This window comes from Chironomus tepperi, unplaced genomic scaffold, assembly GCF_022539635.2.
Source record: "Chironomus tepperi strain 1889 unplaced genomic scaffold, CSIRO-AGI_Ctep_v1 contig_100, whole genome shotgun sequence".
Taxonomy (NCBI): Eukaryota; Metazoa; Arthropoda; class Insecta; order Diptera; family Chironomidae; genus Chironomus; species Chironomus tepperi.
Window position 1 is genome coordinate 1,282,605 of NW_027226222.1, and position 24,579 is coordinate 1,307,183.

At 31.0% G+C, this 24,579-nt stretch overlaps 6 protein-coding genes across 11 annotated transcripts; 4 read left to right on the forward strand and 2 right to left on the reverse strand.

The window, feature by feature from the left end:
* Positions 1-108: 108 nt before the first annotated feature.
* DNAlig1 (DNA ligase 1) lies at positions 109-3,010 on the forward strand. Its single transcript, XM_070636162.1, has 4 exons — positions 109-267; positions 397-507; positions 574-927; positions 990-3,010. Exons 1-4 carry the CDS (start codon positions 176-178, stop codon positions 2,887-2,889), a joined length of 2,457 nt encoding a protein of 818 aa, XP_070492263.1. The 5' UTR covers positions 109-175; the 3' UTR covers positions 2,890-3,010.
* Positions 2,908-6,157, reverse strand: TBPH (TAR DNA-binding protein-43 homolog). 3 transcript variants are annotated; one of them, XM_070636165.1, is made up of 7 exons: positions 5,878-6,157; positions 4,907-5,152; positions 4,217-4,864; positions 3,875-4,159; positions 3,703-3,812; positions 3,504-3,602; positions 2,908-3,272 (listed from the first exon to the last, which is right to left on the reverse strand). In XM_070636165.1, the coding sequence occupies exons 2-7, from the start codon at positions 5,148-5,150 to the stop codon at positions 3,198-3,200; spliced, it is 1,461 nt and encodes a 486-aa protein (XP_070492266.1). In that variant the 5' UTR covers positions 5,151-5,152; positions 5,878-6,157; the 3' UTR covers positions 2,908-3,197. The 3 variants fall into 3 exon arrangements, with proteins under 3 accessions (XP_070492266.1, XP_070492267.1, XP_070492268.1); XM_070636166.1 differs by having other exon boundaries at positions 6,049-6,152; XM_070636167.1 differs by lacking the exon at positions 3,504-3,602.
* Positions 6,158-7,445: 1,288 nt separating this feature from the next.
* Positions 7,446-12,377, forward strand: LOC139087153 (nuclear factor of activated T-cells 5-like). Of its 4 annotated transcripts, XM_070635878.1 has the most exons (8): positions 7,446-7,704; positions 8,239-8,342; positions 8,416-8,627; positions 8,966-9,241; positions 9,431-9,824; positions 9,890-11,333; positions 11,400-11,700; positions 11,757-12,377. In XM_070635878.1, exons 1-8 carry the CDS (start codon positions 7,632-7,634, stop codon positions 11,920-11,922), a joined length of 2,970 nt encoding a protein of 989 aa, XP_070491979.1. In that variant the 5' UTR covers positions 7,446-7,631; the 3' UTR covers positions 11,923-12,377. The 4 variants fall into 4 exon arrangements, with proteins under 4 accessions (XP_070491979.1, XP_070491978.1, XP_070491976.1 ...); XM_070635877.1 differs by having other exon boundaries at positions 8,223-8,342; positions 9,890-11,700; XM_070635875.1 differs by having other exon boundaries at positions 9,890-11,700.
* A 55-nt stretch (positions 12,378-12,432) lies between these two features.
* On the forward strand, positions 12,433-14,488 carry LOC139087228 (DNA topoisomerase 2-binding protein 1-like). The gene is made up of 3 exons (XM_070635981.1): positions 12,433-12,627; positions 12,691-14,054; positions 14,118-14,488. Exons 1-3 carry the CDS (start codon positions 12,517-12,519, stop codon positions 14,383-14,385), a joined length of 1,743 nt encoding a protein of 580 aa, XP_070492082.1. The 5' UTR covers positions 12,433-12,516; the 3' UTR covers positions 14,386-14,488.
* Positions 14,489-14,659: 171 nt separating this feature from the next.
* Positions 14,660-17,911, reverse strand: Cul2 (cullin 2). The gene is made up of 9 exons (XM_070635845.1): positions 17,682-17,911; positions 17,323-17,550; positions 16,480-17,179; positions 16,246-16,419; positions 16,011-16,159; positions 15,399-15,951; positions 15,227-15,331; positions 15,042-15,155; positions 14,660-14,979 (listed from the first exon to the last, which is right to left on the reverse strand). The coding sequence occupies exons 1-9, from the start codon at positions 17,798-17,800 to the stop codon at positions 14,848-14,850; spliced, it is 2,274 nt and encodes a 757-aa protein (XP_070491946.1). The 5' UTR covers positions 17,801-17,911; the 3' UTR covers positions 14,660-14,847.
* Positions 17,912-18,487: 576 nt separating this feature from the next.
* Positions 18,488-23,043, forward strand: Pka-C1 (Protein kinase, cAMP-dependent, catalytic subunit 1). The gene is made up of 2 exons (XM_070635846.1): positions 18,488-19,728; positions 21,483-23,043. The coding sequence occupies exons 1-2, from the start codon at positions 19,100-19,102 to the stop codon at positions 21,913-21,915; spliced, it is 1,062 nt and encodes a 353-aa protein (XP_070491947.1). The 5' UTR covers positions 18,488-19,099; the 3' UTR covers positions 21,916-23,043.
* Positions 23,044-24,579: the final 1,536 nt, after the last annotated feature.

Sequence of the window (24,579 nt, forward strand, 5' to 3'; positions counted from 1 at the left end):
CGGTTAAAAATTATTCAAAAAACTTGACTAACTTGTAAGGCCATGAACTTCCACGCTTACTAACACTCACAAAGTTAGCGCAGAAGTTAATAATTTTTGAGCGGGAAAATTGTTTACATAAATATTTCAGTGAATTGATTTTGTTAGCTTAATTAAGTGTTTTAAGGACAATAAAATGCAAAAAAGTATATTATCATTCTTTTCAAAGAAGCCAGACTCAAAGGAAAGTGACAAAGATGCAGAAAAATTAAATGAGTCAGATAAAAGGTGAAAAATGTTTGCTTTAAGAAGAATAATTAATTATAGTGTAAAAATAAGTCGAAATAATATAGTATGCATTCAGTACCAAAAGAGATCACTGTATAACAGTTTACAATTATTTTCTAAACAATATAGTCCGGATTCATCACCAATTAAAATTGTTTCTAAAAAGAAACGAAAAATTTCATCATCCAGCGAAGAAGATGAAGTGACCAAAAAGGAACCTTCTCCAGTTCATAAGAAAAAGTAAGTTAGTTATTTTGTTCAATATCATATTAAACAACACTAAAATCCTTTATGTGTCCTTTACAGAGCAGTGGAATCTAAAACCACTAAAACTCCACAAAGTAATTCAAAGAAGAAAACGCCGACAAGTAAATCAAAGCCAAAGGTCACATCACCTGCCTTAAAAGTTAAGGAAGAAAAGACTCCAGAAAAAGTAACTCCTAAGATTGAATCAGAATCACCTGAAAATAAGCCAATCAATGGACAGAAGGATGAAGAAATCAAGGTTGAAGAAAAGGAGATCAAAGAAAGCCCCAAAAAAGAGGAACAAAATGTTATGAAACTTCAGAGTGCTGGATCTGGTGTAAAAGGCGCAGACTACAATCCAGGAAAGAAAAATTATCATCCAGTTAAAGATGCATTCTGGAAAAAGGGAGAAAAGTAAGTTAATCAATTGATTTTAATTCTATACATCCTCTAAATTATTCTCGTATATCTTCTAGGACTCCATACTTAGCGATTGCAAAAACATTTGAAATCATTGAGGAAAACAGCAGCAGATTAAGGATGATTGAAATATTGAGCAATTATTTCCGATCAGTTATAGTTCTAAGTCCTAATGATTTGTTGCCAAGTGTTTATCTTTGCTTAAATCAAGTGGCACCAGCATTTGAAGGTCTTGAATTGGGTGTTGCTGAGACAAATATTATGAAAGCAATTGCTCAGACAACCGGTAGAAGTTTACAGCAAATTAAGAGCGATTCACAGCAAATTGGTGATTTAGGTGTTGTTGCTGAAAGATCAAGAAGTAACCAAAGAATGATGTTTACACCTGCTCCACATACAGTCGAAAGTATGTTTAATAAGCTTAAATCTATTGCTAAAATGAGTGGTGCAACATCAATGCAAAAGAAAGTTGATACAATTAAAGGAATTTTCGTTGCATGCCGACATTCAGAAGCAAGATTTTTCGTTCGTTCATTACTTGGTAAATTACGTATTGGACTTGCTGAACAATCATTACTTCAAGCTCTGTCACAAGCTGTTACATTAACTCCACCGTTAGAAAACAAAACGGAACCTTATAATGTTAATGTTATGGCTGATAAAAGTGAAGCAACAATCAAGTCAAAAGTTGAGGAAAATGCCTTAATTTTAAAGACTGTTTTCTGTCGATGTCCTGACTATAACCAAATTATTACAATTTTAATCGATGAAGGAATCAAAGCACTTTTAGAAAAATGTAAAATGAAACCAGGAGTTCCATTAAAACCTATGTTAGCTCAACCAACAAAAGGTGTGCATGAAGTTCTCGAACGTTTCGATTCCATTGAATTTACTAGTGAGTGGAAGTATGATGGAGAAAGAGCTCAAATTCATATGGACGAGAATGGAGTTATCAGCATTTACAGTAGAAATCAGGAAAATAATACATCTAAATATCCAGACATAATCTCAAGGATAGGATTAACGACAAAAGAAAGTGTCAAGTCGTTTATTTTAGATTGTGAGGCAGTTGCATGGGATCAAGAAAAGAAGCAAATTTTACCTTTCCAAGTTTTATCGACTAGAAAACGAAAAGATGCAAATGAAGCTGATATTAAAGTTCAAGTTTGTGTCTACATGTTTGACTTACTTTATTTTAATGGAGAATCACTCGTTGAAGAACCATTCTCAAAAAGACGTGGCTTACTTTATGAACATTTCATAGAAGTTGAAGGTGCATGGAAGTTTGCAACAAAATTGGATACAAGCGATATGAATGAATTACATGCATTCCTTGATGAAGCAGTTAAAGGAAATTGTGAAGGATTGATGGTCAAAACACTTGATAAAGAAGCCACATATGAAATTGCTAAAAGATCAAGGAATTGGCTCAAACTTAAGAAAGATTATTTGTCAGGTGTTGGAGACTCACTTGATTTAGTCGTTTTAGGTGGCTATAGAGGAAAAGGCAAACGTACAGGAATGTATGGTGGTTTCTTGTTGGGATGTTATGATCAAGAAAATGATGAATATCAAAGTATATGCAAAATCGGAACTGGATTTAGTGATGAAGACCTTAAGACTCATTCAAACTTCTTTAAAGACAACATCATTAAGGAGCCACGATCATATTATCGTTTTGATCCAAGCTTAGCACCTGATGATTGGTTTGATGTTGTTCAAGTTTGGGAAGTTAAATGTGCTGATTTATCAATATCTCCAATTCATAGAGCCGCAAGTGGAATTGTTGATCCTGAAAAAGGAATTTCATTAAGATTTCCACGTTTCATTCGAATCCGAGACGACAAAAAGGTTGAAGATTCAACATCAGCAAAGCAAGTTGCCGACATGTATCAGAATCAAGATCAGATCAAAAATCAACAGACACAGAGGGATGCTGAGGAAGATTTCTATTAAAATTAAAACATGGCTTGATTTACTTCTTTACCGTTATTTCATATTTCAAAAAATCATTTTATTTCAAAAAGATATCCTCAAAAAAATAAAAAGCACACATTCATACCTCTTACACACTCAACTTACTCCTGATTTTTATTAATAATTTTACACTCAATCACTCCAATCATAATCAAATTTCATTCGCTTTACACGCCTAAACATTAGGATAAAAAAATTATTAATTAAATTAAAAATTTGTGTCAATATGAAACAAAAAAAAAATTGTAAAAAAAAATGTTTTCTAAAAACTAAAACGTTTGAACGCATTACATGAAATTCGCTTTGTCTGGAACATTTTGGTTACGTTGCTGTTGCTGATTCCATGGCTGATTGTTTGGACCCTTAAAAATATATCGAAAAAATGTTAAATTAATTCAAATTATAACAAATTTTTGATCCAAGACATCCCTAACAGACAAAAATGGTTTGTGCAGCATTCTCAGCTTTCGCTGATAGATTTTGTCTGTTAGAGTCATATTGATGTGTGTATACATATGAAATTCCATACAGTCACATCAATATTGTCTTGAATTTAAATAATTGTAAGGATGAGATATTAATGGATTCATTACTTGGTTGTCATTATTGATAGGATTATTTCCTGTACCACCACCACTATTCTGTTGATTCATCCATGACAAAAAACTATTACTTGAATTATTAAAACCACCCTAAGATTATACAGAGCAAAGAACAATGGATAAGAGGACATGTTAATTAGATCAGACAATGACAACGATTTTAATTTTATTATCGTACTCGATCATTTACCTGATCATTGTTTCCTTGTCCCTGCATTCCATTTAACAAGCCCCATTGATTGAGGGCTGCTGCGACAATTGCTGGATTCATTGGTAAGTTTAAAGCGTTCAATCCGACTCCTAAAAATGACAATTTAAATATTAATAATTATGTAAAGTATATCCAATCATTTAAATGTTACCTAGTGGATTGTTCATATTTCCACCACTACCGCCACTTTGATTGCCTGGATTTCCTCCACTATTAATTCCAAGTGCTTGTAAATTTGGCATGTCAAGATTGCCCCGATTGTTGTTGCTGTTATTTCCACTGTTTCCACTACTTCCCCATGCATTTCCACCACTATTTGGATTATTTGGCATAAAATTTGAGTTCGGCCCTCCGCTGCTCATATTATTACTACTGCTTCCATTACTGTTTCCATTTCCACTACGACCTCCGCCGAAATCATTTCGATAATTTGAATCTAAAAGATATAAAATTGTTAAGGAACTTCTCAAAATATGATTGAAGCTAAACATACTGTTGTATGGTGCAGAACTTCCGCCATAATTTTGGCTGCGATTGTTCATCGAGTTCCCATAATTTTGATTTCTGTTGCCGTCAGCTTTAGGTGCAGCATTTGAGACATGAACTGAGACTCCTTTGATGATGTGATCTTCTCCGCACAATGATTGAGCAATTTCTGGATCTAAGAATGTGACAAAACTGAATGCACGGAATGGACGTGGAATAAAAACATCCGTGACTTCTCCAAATTTGCAAAAATATTCTTTCAAATCCTCTTGTGTTAAGTCTTCTGTGCATCTTCCAACAAATACCTTACATGGAACTTGCTGAATTTGACCTTCTTTCGAGTTTGGAACTTTTACTTCACACCATCTTGAGTCGATGTGATGTCTTTGTCCTAAGACACGCAATTGTGTCTCGTAATTGGAAAACCTGACAAATCCAAATCCTTTTGATTGACCTTTTCCATCCTTCTTTACTTGTACCATCAAGACTTCGCCGAAGGTCTCAAAATATTCTCTCAATGCTTGCTCATTTGTCTTCCATGCTAATCCAAGAACTATCAAATCAGTGCATTTATTTGTTTGACATTTTGAAACTTTGGATTTTGAGACATTTTCCATAACATCATCGCTTTTTCGCTTATTCTCTGAAACAGAGTCTATTTGAGAAATAATTTCTATACTTTAAAATTAAATCTTACCCTTCGGGAATACACAGTAATAAACGAGACCATCCCAGCCACATCCTGGTGCATGTAACTTCAAATCATTCAATCGAATTCCTCGGATCGCTTTATTTTCAGGATTTCTGTATTTCAAGCCAGTCGCTCCAGGAAATTGACCTTGTAGAGTTGACAACAATAAAGTATTGTCATCTGGTTCAAGCGGAAGTTCAATTGGCTCATCATTGAAATCTTCAGCCACTTGAATATATTCCACAGACATATCTAAAATATACAATTTCTAACTTTAACACATTATTCGTCATACAGCATAATGAACCGCTCTTGGCATAAAAATCATAAAGGATTCATTACATCTCATATAATGTTGTCACCAGAATGTAAATACAAAAATCAGTCATACAAAATGAAAAATTTTAGAAATCATAAAAAATTTGTGTATCAAAATAAAGAACATCATTCATAAGGCATGAATAAAGCCAATGCTGTTCACATATTTTCCCCTCAAACTTGTTTATTCGTCTCATTTTCCCCTTCCAGTCATCAACTTTACGAAATTCAGCACTAAAATCCTGCATACTCATAACATAAATTACAAACATTATATGTTTGAAATCATTCATTATCACAGTAATTAAGCATATAATTATGATCCGGTGAGAAAATTTATGTTTTATGAGAAAATACAGCTGTAATTGAAGATTACGCAGAGACCGGTTACGTATTTTACATTCCAGTAAACGTAAAATCGCTACGTAATCATATTTTATAAACAATTTTTGCACTTAAAACAATAAAGGATCTAATTAAACGCTTTAAACACACTCATTTCTATGCGTACACTAATATTATGTTAATCCAGGCAGCATTTTAGTGCTGAAGAACACAAGTAACGATCACGCATTTTTCTTTTTGCTTCCATCTTTGATAAAAATAATTTTCTTCTTCATAGACACATTATTCCTTAATTTCTTAACTTATTCATTCACCTTCAGAATTTCCAATCACCACCTATCAAATATCACTCCTCGCAATAAATAACAAGCTAGTTACTCAAGTTTTTTTAGTCAAAGTATCAGAATCAATTCAATCATAAACTTCCAGCAAATTCGATCACTTTCTTCTCAAGCTTGACATATACAAAGGTATTATCTTATTACAATTTCATTTAATTGATTAAATGATGTTTTTATAGCTTTTTTAATAACTTTAAACTTGTTTTTCTTTTTTCGGTAGATTTATGCACCAAATGGGGTTATGAACTAGCTGAAAAAACAAAAGTCGACGTAAGTCGACACCGAAAATCGACTACCTCCTTTATTACCTGTGTTATGTTATATATCGGTATATTAAATGGTCAAATTTTATGACGGGGGCCAATATATGAAATTTTCGAATTCAATTTTTTTGGGTAAAAATGATTAAAACTAACAGAAAAAGTGATTTTTTCGTTTTTTGAATTTTTGAAAATTTTATTAAACCGTTAAATTTTTAGGACGACCTTGTTAAAATGACAAATTGATATTTTAATTTTAATTTCACTGAAAATAACATTACTATTCTGTGATCCTCTTCATTATTTTAAAATTGATTTAATTTTTACTAACACCATGATCCCTTATACAAAAGATCGAATACTGATCTAATATAGGACTGCAATGATCCCTTATACAAAAGATCGGGAATACTGATCTAATATAGGACTGCAATGATCCCTTATACAAAAGATCCGGGAATACTGATCTAATATAGGACTGTAATGATCCCTTATACAAAAGATCCGCGAATACTGATCTAATATAGGACTGTAATGATCCCTTATACAAAAGATCCGCGAATACTGATCTAATATAGGACAGTAATGATTCCTTATACAAAAGATCCGCAAATACTGATCTTATATAGGACTGTAATGATCCCTTTTTACACGGAGATCAATGGAAAAATGTGATGGTGTTAGTTTTGTTTGGGGCGATTTTGGGGCGAAGTTTGTCTGCATGACCACATATATATATATTGTTTATTACATTCTAATCATGCAATGATTTGTTGATTCAGTTTTTTAGTTAGCCTTCTGTGTTAGGTTAGTCATGTTCCGTCGATAAATAAATAAAATAAAACGTTTGAAAAAAAAATCAAACTTTATGCTAACAATTCCAAAAAATTTCAAAATGTCAAAACATGAATTTCAAATTTTTGAAAACTGTTGAGATTTTTTCAGCATATCAAAGCAACCAGTTCAGTAGAACAAATCAAAATAGTGAATAAAAGTGAAAATTTGAACAATTAACAATATTTCCGATTATTGTAAATCGCATCTGGAGATCTAAGGATGCGGTGTATGTTTTGTGGTCCATTTTTGACAAATTCCGGCAAAAGACCCATTTTTGGAATAAGTTCAACTTGTTTATTCGTGGATGTTTCATTTGTCAGCTGATGTCGATTAAAAGTAATTAAACTAATTGCCGCAAATGTTTGAAAATGGACCATAGTGTGGAGTGATAAGTAGGGGGAGCATCGAACAATCGAGTGTAAGCCAATTTCCTTTAGTTAATTTTCCCCGATTAGTCAAAAAAAATATTTTACAAAATAATTTTATTATTTTATCGTTTTTAAACATCTAATATGTAAAGGAACAAGCCATAAAGCTGTCTAATCATCTATTTTATTTGTTTAATGAAATTTGCATTTGAAACATTTAAGTTTTCTCCTTGATTTTTAATTCTGGAAAAAATATTAAATTATGCTATTGAAAACATCTAATGGCGATAAAACGTCTTATGTAGCAAGCAGTAATGGAAAAGGGAAAAAGTCCAGTGAGTAGACACATCATTAATTACACAAAAAGAGTCATAAATATGGAAGCATATTGTATCGTAAAAAAATTTTTCGTCTTTTGTTTTGACAATAATAATAAATATAGAAATATATAGCTAGAAATGAAAATATATGTAGCAACAAGAATGAATAATTCAGATTGCGGTGTTATATAAGAAAAATCATGTTGTGAATATAGACAAAAACAAATTACGGGAAGACGATATTTTGACAAAAATACGCACACTAACTTTTCTGTCTGCCTTTTATTCGGCTATCATAAAGCTCACTTCATTATTATTTAATTTATTTGTATGTTGATTCATGCAATTATCTTTCATTATTGATACGATGTTCAGCGTCTCTCTTTTTCTTATTTTTTATTTGTCTTCTTCTGACTACCTTTTTTTCGAGAACAAATTGTTCACTTGGACTCTGCATGACTGTCTCGCATGACATTTTTAATTCTAAAAAAGCATAAAATTCGAATGTTTTTAAGCCGTTAAATTTTTAATAGTTTTTTAATTCCACAGTCTCGTCAAGAATTCATCGAAAAACTTTAAGAATTGCCACAAAGCCTTCATCGGGGAAGAGAGTTCATATAGGAAAGAGAATATCTCTAGGAAAAAATCAAAAAGTGAGTTTGATCAGCTGTGCCTGAATGTTTATTAAATAATTGTAATTGATTTCTAATGAATACAATCTTGTAGAATTTTAATGCTTCATTTCCACCAACGACATCGTCATCATTGTGCGATAATTCAAATGATTCAGGCTTAGGTTTTGATCATCACGAATCTCAGCATATTATTCATCAACAGCATCCAATAAACGGTGGCAATTTACAAACAATGACCTTAACAACAGATGCTAATAATGTTAGCACCAATGCTAACTATCAACGATCAATGAATACTATCAGGTATGTTGAAACGCTTATCACGTTTCTTATCTCTCTTTCTTCATATCTCACTCATAAATCAAGTCAAAGCATGCTAGGAATTGCATTTTTTTTTTAAATTTGAGTGAATGCTGCTGTCTGAAAGAAAACTAACTCATTTCACACTTTATCATTCCTGCATTTACATCTTGTGTGTTGATTTATTTTCATTATATTTAATGCTGCCTTACTTATCAATGTTTGTCTTAATATTATGATAACATTAATGAACAACGGATAATTTTATGGCTAATGATCTTTAAAATAAATGCAAAAAATTATGAAAATCAATCATCAACATATGTCATGCACAACATTAGGTATGGAGAAATCAGTCAGGCAAATTATGCACCAACCACAACTAGCCCGACGTCGCCGACTTCATCATCATCATCATCATTTGTTCGACAAAATTCTGAGTCAAGTAAAAATAAGCATTGCATACAATTGGGAGCAGGCAAGAAAATTAAGAGTGTTATTAAAAAGCCATTTATGCCCGTCAAAAATACTAATCATTTGACCTTGAAAAATGAAACTGAAGATACTTGTGGCGATGATTTCTTTTCAACGCATGTTCAGAAGAACAAATTGAACAAGTAAGAAGTCCTATATCTATTAATCATCCATGATTTACATTAAATTTCACATTCTCTATGACAAATTAGCATTTTTCTGGTCTTTGAAGTGAAATTAATTGTATTATTTGTGTCTCCTCTCTATAAATGATATGTCATGACTCAATTCTCTTTCTTCTCTCTTTTCCTTTTTACTCTCTCATTATTTAGTACGATTTCGTCGCCGACAAATTTGACGTATTCATCTGCCACCAGTCCTTCTGAAAGGAACTCATCAAGTTCTTCTCCTACAACTTCCTCTAATCGATCGTCTCCAGAAATAACTAACAATTTACAATTGTCTACCAATCTTGCATCTGAAAGTTCAGAAAGTCTCGAAGCAGTGCACTCAACATCTCCATCCCTTCTGTCCTCTTTACAAAATCAAAATCATTCAGCAGTTTCTAGTGATGGAAAAATACAATTACAAATTATAACACAGCCTGAACAACAGCATCGGGCACGTTATCAAACCGAAGGAAGCCGAGGAGCTGTAAAAGATAAAAGTGGAAACGGATTTCCAGTTGTCAAGTTAAATGGATACTCGAAACCTGCTATTTTACAGGTAATATTCCATCCAATCAGGTTCTTGAATAATTTATACTAATAATGTTTACTTTAAATTGTTAGGTCTTTATTGGTAATGATGTCGGCAAAGTATCTCCGCATATATTTTATCAAGCATGCAAAGTAAGCGGAAAAAATTCGACACCTTGTAATGAAGCAAAAGTGGATGGAACGATGGTTATTGAGATAGAAATTAAGCCAGAAAATGATATGACTGTAATTTGTGATTGTGTTGGGATATTAAAGGAACGAAATGTAGATGTTGAGCATCGTTTGGGAAAGAATAATACAATAACGGCTACGGTAACAAGAAATAAGAAAAAGTCGACAAAATGTCGAATGATTTTTCGCACAAAGATTAATGAGGATACAGAATATTCGGAGGTTTTGCAAATTTGTAGCAACACAATAACGTGTACGCAACCACCTGGAGTTCCCGAAATCTGTAAAAAATCATTGGATTCATATAGTTGCCGTGGTGGAAAGGAACTCTTTATAATCGGTAAAAATTTTCTGAAAGATACAAAAGTTACGTTCACAAGATATGATGAGAACGGAAGGCAGATGAAGAAGATTTGGGAAGAAACAGTTTTTCCTGACAAAGAATATCTTCAACAAACACACCTTATATGCAGAATACCAGCATATCCAGAGGAAATAACAGAGCCAGTACAAGTTCAAATTTATGTTACATCGAGTAATAAGAAAAGTGAGCCTCACACGTTCATCTACATACCATTCAAACATTATCGTTCACCTTCAATTGATGGATTAAACAATATTGGATTTTCAACAATAAATCAACAGGATTTATCGCCAACATCAACAACAAATCCTCATGTTTTATCATTAGCATGGAATGAGCCACAAGGATCATCTCCTGAAAATATTATGCCACCACCAATATCTCGTAAGCCATCATTTTCAAAATCCCTCTCCGAGATAAGCACAAATGATACAAAAATTAACAGTCCTAATGAATTGCAACAGCAAGAAACCACTACCTCATCACCGACAACAATACAACCAATTCAACAAGCCTCAGTAGTCAAGGAAATGATTTATAGTGACAGCACTATGCTTGATGTTACGAGACAGTGCTTTTTAAATCCATCAACTGCATCAAATTTGATGAATTCGACACAAGTTGGTCAAACCTTATTGGAGCATGATTTTCAAGTCGTTCATCATATCAAAAGTGAACAAAATCAGGATCAATTACAAAATGTTGCTACAAATGATATAATGCCTCCACCATCTCAGCAACCGTCACAAGCTTCTGAATTAAATTCAGTACAGCAGCAACAAGTTGTTGAAAATTTCATAAATATGATTTGTGCGCAAGTAGAACCGACTATTGTGCAACAAAATACAGACAATATCATAAGTCATCATCATTTAAATCAAGATTTAATGATGAATCAGGCTACCAATAATGTTGTTGTTGGACAAACAAATAATGATCATGCAAGCATGATGAGTGCCATTTCTACACAACCCATGATATGTGAGCAAAATATAATGTCAGTGCAATTATCCGACGGTACAAATATTATTCCTTTAAATACATTAGACGCTTCTATTAATAATGATACGGCATCAAATACTACGCTAATTTCTAATGCTGTCTCAGAGGCAGCAGCCGAGACGCAAGCCGTTGTCAAGCAGATGATTGCAAATGTAGCTGCCGAGATTCTTTCAGAGAATCCCAACGAGACTCAATCTTCGATTAATAACTTTATTTCGTCGACATTAGGTGGTCCAGAATCGACACAACAGCAGACACCAATTACGAGTTCTCAGCAACAATTGCAGGAAATTATAGCTCAAGAACTTATGACACCCGTTATGATTAAAAAGGAGGAAAACGATGGGTATGTATCTAGAACTGTCTACTAATTGATGTAATTAATTATAGTTTTATTTTTAGACAACCTCAAAACGTTCAACATGCACTTATTAGTGATTCTACATCTAATAACCCATCATCATCAAATATGACGCAGCCTTTCTCGCCAACTCCTGCTGATTTTAATTTGACTAGCATGTCCGAAAGCGATTTAATTAGTTTTATTAATCCATCTGTGTTTATATAATTATTACACTCATTATTATTATAACTTTTTTTATCGACAATAAGCAGAGCTCGAAGCTGACACGGTTTAAATCGATTCAAGTCGACTTGACTTGACTCGAGTCAAATTTCAACTTGACTTTTTTTTATTCGACTTGAAGTCGACTCGGCTCAACTTTGAGCTCTGACAATAAGTATGTTGAAGATGATACACAGACAGCTGTTTACTTTTTTCCAATGATGGAGAAAAGATAGAAATTATAGAAATATTAAACAATTGTTCAAAAATTCTATGGAGAAGTGCTTTGAATGAAACAAAAAAATTATTTTATACATGTATAATAACTAATCATTTTATGTAATGGACCATTATGAAACAAAAGAGAAAAAATATTTCTACGAAGCATATTTTACTATAATGATGCGTATATTGAATGTTAATTAAAGAAGATTAATAAATGTTTTAAAAAAACGGTATTTTTGTTTTTGAATTTTTGAGAAACTTTTTAGCGCGAAAAGTTTGTAAACAAAAGAGATTTTCAATTTTTTCTACCTATTAGACCTGGTTATATACAGTTTTAAATTTCAATTATTATTGAATTGCGTTAATTAAAGCATGTCTTCTTCAAATTTAATTAATTATTTTAAAGAACTGTCAAGTACAGCTATTGTGGTATTTGTTAAGCAACAAAATGAAATGAGTGAAAGAATGAAAAATGTCTATCAGGTAAGAAATATTAATACTTAAATATATTATTCAATCTAATGAGAATTTATTTAATTTTTACAGAATATTAAGGAACTGACGAATGCTGAAATACGACGAATGTCTGTAGAAGAAGTACTGCATTATAACAACACGCTTTTAAATAAGATTTCTCATGTTTTTGTGTTAGACAATTTTTCTGGATCTTCATATGATCATTTAATGTCAAAGAAGGCTGGAGATTTGAGAATTTTTGGAGTTCCGTTACTTGAAATAATTTCTGATGAGACTTTAGTGATAACAAACTCTTGTGCAATTTACAATAATGCATTTGAAGGCTTAAAAATATGTACATCTAATTTAAATGGAACTGAAAAGAAGAAACTCGAGAGCTTAGTTAAATCAATGAATGGGCAATTTACCAATGAATTATCATCGGATGTAACACATTTAATAACAAACTCAACAAAAACAATAAAATATTCTGATGCTGCTTCATTAGATATTCCAATTTATCATACAGAATGGGTTTATCAAATATGGAATAAATGTCAGAAACAGGAAGGAACGATTACAAAAGCTTGTTCAGAACAAAATGATGTATTTAAACTACCACCTTTATTTGATTTAAAAATTGCAACAACTGGAATGAATAAAGACCAAAGAAATGAAATTTCAGATATTATCGAGGAAAACGGTGGAAAATTTGAGGAAATATTTAAATCTAACGAGACTGATATATTGATTATGGACAAAAAAGATATAGACAATTCAAAGTTTAAAATTGCCGCAAAATATAAAATTCCAGTTTTAAATGTAAACTGGATTCATGAGAGTGTAAACGCTGGATATGCACTGTCATACAATGATTTTGCATTCAAACGTCCAAAATCTTTCGACTCTTCATCGTCGTCTCATAATGATTCTACAAATGTGTCATTGGATGATTCTAAAAAGAGCGAAGGAGATCAAGAGAAGAAAGAGGAAATTTCAAAAACTAATAATACTGTACTGGTTGATAAGACTAATGATCAATTGGTATCGACACTTACAATTGAGCAGCAGGCAAAAAAGCTTGGACATGTTTTCGATGGATATGTCTTTTATTTATATAATTTTACTCTCGAACACTATTTTAAAGTTGGAAAATTAATAAGTTCCTGTGGTGGAATAAGAGTCAAAGAGCTTGATTCAAGCATTACACATATCTTATGTTTTAACAAAGAAAAACTTGAAGATTTTCATAAAAGATTAGCCGAAAAAGAAGTTCATGGGAGCTTGATTGATTATAAATGGCTGGTTGAGTGCCTTAAACAAGGGAAACTTCTCTCCGAGACTGATTATCAAGTAACTGCCGATTCCACAAATTCTAAGAAAATTGTACCTCCATCACCAATGAGCAAAAAAGCTATTCAATCTCTAGTGTTCATCACTAAGTCAACCGATATGTAAGTTATAATATAAATTTTATTTTAATTGACCTTATTTTATGACTTTCATTCATCTTTCAGGTCTAAAAAGGAGAATTCAAAGTCAAATAAAGTCTCTAAAAAGGAATCAAGTATTGGAACGTCATCTAAAATGTTAGATTTCTCAAGTCATGATGATCTAATTCAGCCGTCAATTGAAGCTACACATAGAAAACTCAAACAGGTTCCGAATTTTACATCTAGTAAAAAACGATCATATGAAGCAGATTACTGTCAAATAAATGAAAATAGTAAACGACGTAAAACGACTGACGATGAAGAATGTACAAATTCATTTCAAGTTCTTTGACGTTTCTCCTTTGTTAACTTTTGTAAAGGACATTAAAATAATAACTTCTGATTTATAATAAATTGTATGCTTAATAATGGCTTAAAATATTTTAAGGTGTGAATGATGACTTTTGCTTATTTATTATTATGACTTTTTAATTTAAAGAGGGAGTTCCTTTGTAAAATTGAGTTAAAAATTGTCCACAGATATCCAGAAACAGTGTTAACCAACATCATAAACCTATCTTCAATATTGGTTCCAATATCATACAGTTATTTCTCAAAAAGACATCTTCTATGTTCTTCATTCCTCACAATATGTGATAGTTTATTTCAATTTAACAATCGACACGGCAAAAATACGCTCACATCATGGAGTTATTAAAAAAGGAATTAACAAATAGAAAAAAAAAATATTTCATAAATTTTAATGTTCCAAGAGCTTTTTAAAAAAGAAATAACGATAAATCTTGTAAATTTTTTAAGCAACATAACTATATTCATCACTTGAGTTTGCAGTACGTTCTATATATTGTTTATCAATCAATGATTCAATACACTTCTTTATCATCGGTATGCTTGGCGCAAAACATACTTTTGATTGAGAGAGAATCTAAAAACAAACAATAAATTAGTCAATTAAATAAAAGCTTTAAGCTTTTAATGCGTTTTTACCTCTTGAATGAGAGCATTGTGTTTGAGGACCTTGCGTGCTTTCATTATCCTTACTATAGCTGCCTGTAAATATAATTTACGATCCTCGTCAACTTGAGTTATTGTTTGCTCGATCTACAAATTATTATCATTATTATTATTGACATATTTAATATTCCAATTAGCTTATTGAATGAGCATTTTACCTCTTGCTGTGGAGATTCCTTCTGCATTGAAGCTGTTATTTTGAATTTTGTGCGTTTATTAGTGAATTCTAAGTTAAGAGATAGTACGGATGAATCTTCGATTTTCTGTAAATTGTAAAACATCCGTTAGTTACAGATCTAGTATGAGCACCTGAATCCAAGAAAAGCTTACCTCTGTATCAAGAAGAAGGAGCTTCTGATCAATGAGTGATTGTAAATGTTTTTGGAAGTTGTCGTTATTTAATTGAAGGACATCGCGAACTTCCTTACAGGTCATTGTATCACAATTTTCAAACAACAGAAGCATAGCCATTTGATATGTTTGCATCGTAATCAAATAAGATTTTTTGGCTAAAGACACTTTCAATTCACCGGCACAAAGATGATGAAGCCATGACAACTTTCGTCCACTAAAGCTTGTGTTGTAAAAGGCTTCAAATTTGCGAATAGGCTGTTCAAATTCTTGTGGCACAGCAAATGTTATGTTTGTTTGAGGACCCAATGGCCAAGCGCCAGCTTGAAGCACTTTGATTGATAAGTTAATGCTTAGTTCGTCATTTAAATTCTTTAAATGTTGATTAAATTTATTATTCAAGTCCATGCTAATTCCTATATCAGTGTACATGCGATGTAATTTATTTGTAAACTCATATCCACATGCTTGCTTTAACTTGTTTATCATAACTTCTTCTAATTCCATATTGACGGATTGGTCATGAATAAGTCTAAAATATCAACATTATAGTTTTTGTATGTCATATTATGTAAGAAAATTATGCCTTACCGTTTAGCTAGCATTCTACTGTAGAACTTTTGATAGACATCCTTATCTTCTATGTATTTGAATATGGTTATGCTCTTCGACAATTTCGTTTCAATTTCACATTCCGTTGACTTTGATTTCTTTAATAAATTGTCACAATACTTTGCGACCTATAAAGCGCAATAAAACAAACGATTATATTAAAACAAATTTAGTACGTTCCTTAAATAATAGGCAATAAAATGTAATGACTTACGAGCTCAGCACTGCGACATGTAGTTTTGCCATCGCTTAATTTTGAATTAATAACACTGGCACAGGCCTTATCTAATGCGCTAAGGAAAAGTGGGTCATTCTTAAATGTTTCTACGATGAGATTTTCATACTTTTGATGTACTTGAAGCATATTTTCAACAAATTGAATATGAATCTATGGATGATAAATAAAATTAAAGCTTGAAAAACAGGACATGAAAACTGAGCTACTTACATTTTCTCCTTTTAAATTCATTATTGATTCAGCACCTTCATTTTTAATTTGTTCCAACAAAATCTGAATAAGTTCCTTGGGTCCATCAACAATTGGTTTCAATAAAATATATAAATTTCTTAAATCATCGCGCTTATCGGTGCTGACCATTTCCTTGCATTCCGAATACAAAAAGTTCTTATGGTCAGTAATCATTCTATCTTCACATTCCTTTTTAAGCTTTTGAATGGAACTAATGTGAAAAAATTTATGTGCGCGAATATTCTCCTCATCGAGAATTCGAATAACTTCCTGCATATATTGACTAACAGAGCAGTTTTGTAAGAGTTTAGATGCTTGAGATGTGAAATAGTTGCCACTAGCTTCTAACATTTTTCCCTCAAAGAGACTTTCATACAATTGTAAATTGCCTTTCTTTTTATAGTCTTGAACCATCACGAAGCTGTGGATGACTCCGTGAATTGTTGCTATATCTTTGGACGTTAAACTATTATCAGTGCGATCACGTTCGATGCCTTGTAAGATTTGCTTTACAAGAATATCACCTAAATTCTGTATCATAAGCAATCGCCAAATGTCAAGACCTAACTCTCCTATTTCCATCTGTTCCTGAGAGATGGTGAGCGGAGTTGTACCATTGCCATATAAAATTTCAGCTTCCGACACTTTTTGTTTCTTAATGTGTTGTTGATTTAGGTATCTAAAAATAAATACAAAGTATATGATGAACTGATGAACTTCTAATTGACGCAAAATGTATATACACAAGAAATAAATGAATATATAGGGAATACAATAAGGGAAATAAGGACAAAGAACAATTGACACGCAATTTTCACTTACAAATATAAATAGTTTAAATATTCAAGTCCTTGGCTGTAATTTTTCCATGCGCTGTAATACTTGTGCAATAACTGATTCTCTCCACTTTCACTGTCATTCATATCATTCATGTAGCAATTAAATTCATCTAGTTGTGATTTGACATGATTTTCCAAAAATAATTTCGTCTCAGAATACAGTCTATCAGCCAAGGGATCTGGAAACGCAACGCAAATCGAATAAACATCGCTGTAAAGAATAAATTAACATTAGTAAATAAATATCTTCAGATGGAAAAATCTTATTAATTTTTGAGAAAATTGAAAATCATCACAATATAATAAAGAAAAGAAAAAAAAAAAAGTGAAAAGAAAACTCACGTAAAGCTAGAATTCCAATCATCCCGTCGCACGCTGTTTAACTTCAATACTTTCTCTACTGTTTGTCGCAGACATCCCCAAACTTCATCAAAAACTATTCTTTGAGGTCTTAAACTCATATTTAGTTAATTAAATTCACAAGGAGCAAAATGTAGAAAAAAAAACAAGTTCGTTCAGTGCGGAAAATTATTTTTCAAAATACTTGATTTAAATTTTCTTAAAAAGACCGTTACACAATTAAAGATATTATTTGATTGTTGATTAAGCTATAATTTGCTTTATTTATGACCGTATTGTTAACTCTTTGACCACCAATTACTTTTTGACAATATTTTGCAATGTTGAGAATACTAAATAAAAATTTATAATTTGAAAAATTCGTTAAAATTAAGAAAATTGTAACACGTGACTGGAATGGTGAAATGGAAAAATACCTTTAAATAACCATTTATTATAGTTATTATTGCATCTCTCTTGTATTCTTATAAGAATTCAAAATTTCTTTAATATGTTTTGAGAAAAAGTTGCAAAATAAATTGTATAATATTTTGAAATTTAAAAAAATTGTTAAACTTGTTAGCATTGAAATTAATTTTACTTTTTAAAAAATTCATTAAAAATGACACAAGAGTGGAACTTTCTGGAAAACATCATCCTCATAATTATAGTAAGAGTATGTGGAAAGGATAAGAGACTCAAGTAAATCTCAATAAATTGGATAAAATTAGGAGAAAAGTGAAATTCACCACAAAACTCAAATTTCACCACAAGTCAGTGCAGCTCTACAAAAAGTATACCCCGCACTATCACCTGTCGTTCGGGCAACTCGACATCGGACATCTTATTTTAAAAAGGAGAAAAAATTCTCTCAGAAGAAAAAAATTGTGAAAAATTTAAAATTAGACATCATAATCATTAAAAAATGGGCCCAAATTGTGTTTAATAGCTTTGTGTGCGGGTGATACACGCGATTAAAGAGTTTGAAGAGTCGAAAGAGCATCGTGCGAGAGAAGGAGACGAGTGGAAAATATTGAAAAATTTATTTTCGTAAAAATATCCACATAAAATTTTTTTTATTTAAAATATTGATTGTGTGAAAGGAAACGAAAGAAAAGAAAAAAAGAAAAAAAAAAAGTCAAAGAAATTAGTACAACATTTTAAGAGTGTAATTTTGAGTAGTATTCAGCCTGGACACAGAGAGGGACAGTAGTAATTCTGATTTAAATTTATTAACATCTTCTGATAAGATCTTCTCATCTTCTACTGCAACTCCTCCAAGTCAACCTTATAATAAGAATTAAGTAGTAGTAATAATAATATAATTAAAAAAAAATCATTTCGATTGTCATCATCTGGATCAACATCAAATAGTATCGTGAAATAAAAAATAAAATAAAAAAAAAAAAAAATTATAAAAAATGGGAAACAACGCAACATCAGCTAATCGGAAAGTCGATGCTGCAGAAAGCGTCAAAGAGTTCCTTGAGCAGGCCAAAGAAGATTTCGAGGACAAATGGAAGAGAAATCCAACCAATACTGCGGCACTTGACGACTTTGATCGTATAAAAACTTTGGGAACGGGTAGTTTTGGTCGCGTAATGATTGTTCAACATAAACCCACTAAGGATTATTTCGCGATGAAAATATTGGATAAACAAAAAGTGGTCAAATTAAAACAAGTGGAACATACATTAAATGAAAAAAGGATTTTACAAGCAATTTCATTTCCATTTTTGGTCAGCTTGAAGTATCACTTCAAAGATAATTCTAATTTATATATGGTGCTGGAATATGTTCCAGGAGGTGAAATGTTTTCACACTTACGCAAAGTTGGACGCTTCTCGGAGCCACACTCGCGATTTTACGCTGCCCAAATCGTTCTTGCATTTGAATATCTTCATTATTTAGATTTAATATATCGTGATTTAAAGCCCGAAAATTTGTTAATAGACTCTCAAGGTTACTTAAAGGTAACAGATTTTGGATTCGCAAAGAGAGTTAAAGGTCGCACCTGGACTTTGTGTGGAACTCCAGAATACTTGGCACCGTAAGAATTTCTTTCTTATTTTTTTTTTAATTCTCATTACACATACTCTGACTTCTTCTTCTTCTTCTTCATCATCTCCTCCTTACTACCTGCCTCTCATATTCTCAAAACAAAATTTTTTTTTATTTGCGCAAAATATCATTTTGACCAGCTAGGCTGGTAGCCTTTATATCTTATCTATCTCATTGACTATACAGTACAGAGAACTAAGTTCAAATAAGTCTCTATAATTTTATGCTATTACGTATATATCCACAAACTTTTTCTCAAACAACAACTATGGCGATAAGTTACAATTATCACGGTGTGATTAAATTGAGATAGATGTACTTTAAATTACATAATTTGTTTTTTTTTTCTATCATTCTTCAAAAGGATCAAATTTTTTTGGCAAATTTAGACTTGGAATTCTTGCATAAACAATAAATTAAAGTAGAAACTTGAGGGGAAATCCGCGATATTAAATTTTATTAATAAGCACATCAAGAGAACAAAAGTTCATCGCTTCCATTTGAAACTTTTCTCATTCAGATGATTTAAACTATTGAGTTTGTTAGTTTATGATATATGAATGCTTAAAAAAAGTGAATTGCAAATAGCTATACAGTAATTCGTATACAGAAAAGCTTTTATTTTAATGGAGAAAATAGAAGTTTTAAAAATAAATAAATTTCAACAAAGAAAAAAAAAGTAATGGAAATTTTTTCGTAATACAGGGAACAAATACAGTGCTTGCTTGTCATTTGGAGCATCAAAGTTTATTGATTAATTTAAAGTTTTTAAAGCTAGAACAATATTTGAAGAGTTTTCCACTTATGGGGTCGTTTATAAATGATGTGTAATATAGTTGCCGACCCTCTAAAAAGTGACATAATTTATGAATTAATCCTAAATTTTGAGAGAGCTTACAACTTTGAGGAGCACTTTTGTTCATTAAAAAGCTTTCAAAAAAAGCTCAAATCTTTGTTTACAATATGAAATTTTTTTGTTTTTCAAAATTGAGACTTCCTAAAGAAATTTTTTTGTCATTCGAGTGATATTTTGTTAGTATACAGCACCAAGTAATGTGTTTATCACGATATGACCTTGTAAAATGTCTAGAAAGTACTTAAATATGAAGGAATTATTAGATTTCTCATTTCAAATTTGTACTAAAATAAGTATTAAGTTGTGTACTAAAACAGAATAATTTGACAAAATTACTGCACATCATTTTTGAAACCCCCAAAAGTTTCAACTTGCAAATGACGTCATAAGGTGAAAGGGGTTAAGAAGATTCAAAAAACAGTAAATTCTTAAGAAATCAATTTTGTTTGTTTTTAAATTGTTAATTTAGGACGTCATTTGTACAAAACCCCAAAACAAAATTTTTATAGAAAAGTGTAAATTTTGTTTTCTATTTTGCTGAGTTTGTTCTCAGCATCGCAAGTCACATAAATCACATACAAACACGAGTTAATTATGCGCTTTAAACGTTTAACCATGTTGACATTTTGCTGACATTATTTTTAATTTAAAAAAGAATAAAAATATATTTATATTAATATTGAGAAAAGTGAGAAGGTAGATGCTGATGATGATGATGAGGTTGGGATAGAAAAAAAAGAAAAAGAAGAAGTAGAAGAAGTTATTATTAAATTTTCGATTATTTATTTCATTCATTCATATTATATTATGGTACATGTCATATGTATATACTTGCTTATTTATATTCCTTATTTCTTCTTCTCATGATTCATTTTTCATATATACAGAGAAATAATTCTAAGCAAGGGCTATAATAAGGCCGTCGACTGGTGGGCATTAGGTGTATTAGTGTACGAAATGGCAGCAGGATATCCTCCGTTCTTTGCAGACCAACCTATTCAAATTTATGAGAAAATTGTATCGGGAAAAGTTAGATTTCCATCACACTTTGGATCAGACTTGAAAGATTTACTCAAATATTTGCTCCAAGTAGATCTAACAAAACGCTATGGAAATTTAAAAGCTGGTGTTAACGACATTAAGAATCACAAGTGGTTCGCCTCAACAGATTGGATTGCCATATTCCAAAAGAAAATTGAAGCACCATTTATTCCTCGCTGCAAAGGACCCGGTGATACTAGTAACTTTGATGACTATGAGGAAGAAGCACTTCGAATTTCGAGCACGGAAAAGTGTGCAAAAGAATTTGCAGAATTTTAAATCAAAGAGAGAGATAGAGAAAATGCAATGCATTGGAAAGCAGACAGGCAGGTAAATAATAATAAAAAAAAAATAATAAAATTATTATCAAAATAAAAAAGAAAATAAAAAAATATTTTTTGCGCCGAACAAACAGTCAAGTCACAAGAACGATGATGACGATAATGATAAATAATAAGAGGAAACAGAGTAAGAAATTTAATATAACTATGAAACTTTTTTTTTTTGAAACAAAAAATACAATGATACATACATACATACACACACACACATACACAAAAAAATACACAATTTTTATTTTAAGTGAAGAAAAAAAAGAATATTTAATTCATTCGAAAAAAAAAACAAGATGAGAAAAATCTATATTGAGCAAAAAAAAAGAGTAAAAAATAATCTATGATAGATGTAGTATACAAAATATCTATTTTAATGTTTGAAATCAATATTTTAAATTATGTATTTATTATGATAAAACAAGTCAGTCCCCGATTCATTAGCAATTTGCTCGTAGAGTAAAAAAGAAACAAGTAAAGGAAATAACATACATTCTTTTTATTTTTGAGAAGTAAAATAAAAATTAAATACGTTCGACCAGAGTCGGTGCTTCCATAATAAAGATGATAAGTAAAAAAAAGCTTTAAAAAAAACAAAACACACACATACACACACATTTCATTGAGGAAAAACAAAGAAAATTCTTGCCATATTAAGGGAATAGGCATCTAAGTCTGTTTATCAAATGATACATTTATTTATGCCAAAGGCAGCTGCGTCTATGTAATATGAAAGTGCCGGCTCTGCTATCATGTCACACACAAAAAGAAAAAAGAAAAGAATATCAGGGGGAATGTTGCTTGGTGGGAGGAATTTTCTTCTGTGGTGAGACAGACATTACCATAGAAATTAATAATTTCCGTCTACATTCAGTCAAAGGTTCATGTCCGACAAAAAAATACAATAATATCGAGCTTCTTTAGAATCTTTCACCTTTATGGGATCGTACAAAAATGACGTCAAGTAGATGATGTTTTCTATCCAGTGACACGAACTCTGAAGTTGACTTTGTGCTTTCACCTCAAGTCCAAAATAAAGAAATCTCGAGAGCTTTTTTCTGATTTTAGTACAAAATTTGATTTATTTTTCATTTTAGTACATTGAATTTTTGTTAATTTCAGTATTTCTGTTACAAATTCAAGTTATTAGCATAGTAATATCATAACTTTGAACTGTTAGCTTGCAAGAGAACAGTTATTTGACAAGCAACTGTGCGTGAAAAGACTAAAATTTGCAAATAAGGAAATTTATTTTGAATTTTGTAAACAAAGACCAAAAAATTTGAATTTTGAGCTTTTTTTTAACGAACAAAATCAATTTGTAGTCATTTTTGAACGAACTCGAATCAATTGATCAGACAAGGGACCCTACCTAGTCCAACCAATAATACATTTGCTCTTCTACTAAACAACAAGAAATGAGATTCAGTGGAAAATTTTCCATCCAAAATTTTCTTCCCACCACATAGTTTCCCTCTGAGACAAAATATAAAATAATAAATGAAAAATGTGTAATGGTAAAAAAAATTCCTTAAGAATCGTCCTCTCTCTTTTGTCGTCGTAATTAACATGCAAAAAACTCCCCTGAAGAAACAAAAAAAGTAAAAGATTGCTGTCATAATTGTTAATGCTTTTGAATTATTAAAAACTAAAACAAGATGAAAAAAAAAAATTATTGAAAAGTTTTAAATAATGTCGCTCGTTTCCGTGAATTTAATTAAATTAAATTTAAACAAAAAAAAAATAAAGTTTTTTTCTCCGAAAATAAAAAAAAGTAAAAAAATAAAATAAAAGAATCTGAAAATGTGAATTTTTTATAAAAAAAAATTAAAGTCATATAGGTGGGAAACAACATACATATATATTATATATAGTTTGTTTTTATATCCTCAAAAAGTTTTTTGGAGTAAAAATAGATCATTAAGAAAAAGAAGAAAAAAAAATATTCATACATACCCATAACATACATATTTTTCTCGAAAAAGAAGTATAAAAAAAATCATCTGTATCAGTAGTCTACACCTTATCTTATAATTTTTTTTATTGTTCATTGAGAGAAAACATCAAAATTTACAGGCGAGTGTGTCGATGTCGTTTCAGTAAAAAAAATAATAAAAAAAAAATAATAATAATATTAATAATGATGAATATAATGTAATTCAAGTGAGCTTTTCATTTTCCTTAAGTCCCTCAAGTAAATAGAAACAAGATAAAAAAGTCATTACTCGTAAAGAAAATTAAGGGCGCATTTTCCATTGCAATTATCAGTAAACATTTACATTTATATCCTGATAGTCAACAGAATGACTTTAACTAACATGTTGAAACATCATTCAGTTATTGCATATCACGATCTTCATGTGTTTCAACCAAAGAGGCTTTTCCTGTTCCTAAAAAAAGTTTTGACTCTTGAGAAAATTAACAAAATTTTGAACCATTTGCCATAAATTAATAATTGTTTCAAAATAAAAAATTTACCGGTTTTTAATAATTTAAATTTTAATGATTTTTGAATAAAAAAGTTTTAGTACAACGTTCAGTGGTGAAACATATTTTTCTCATCTCTTCTCTATCTAATTAATTGAGAAATAAAGCTAGAGTGATTATTTAT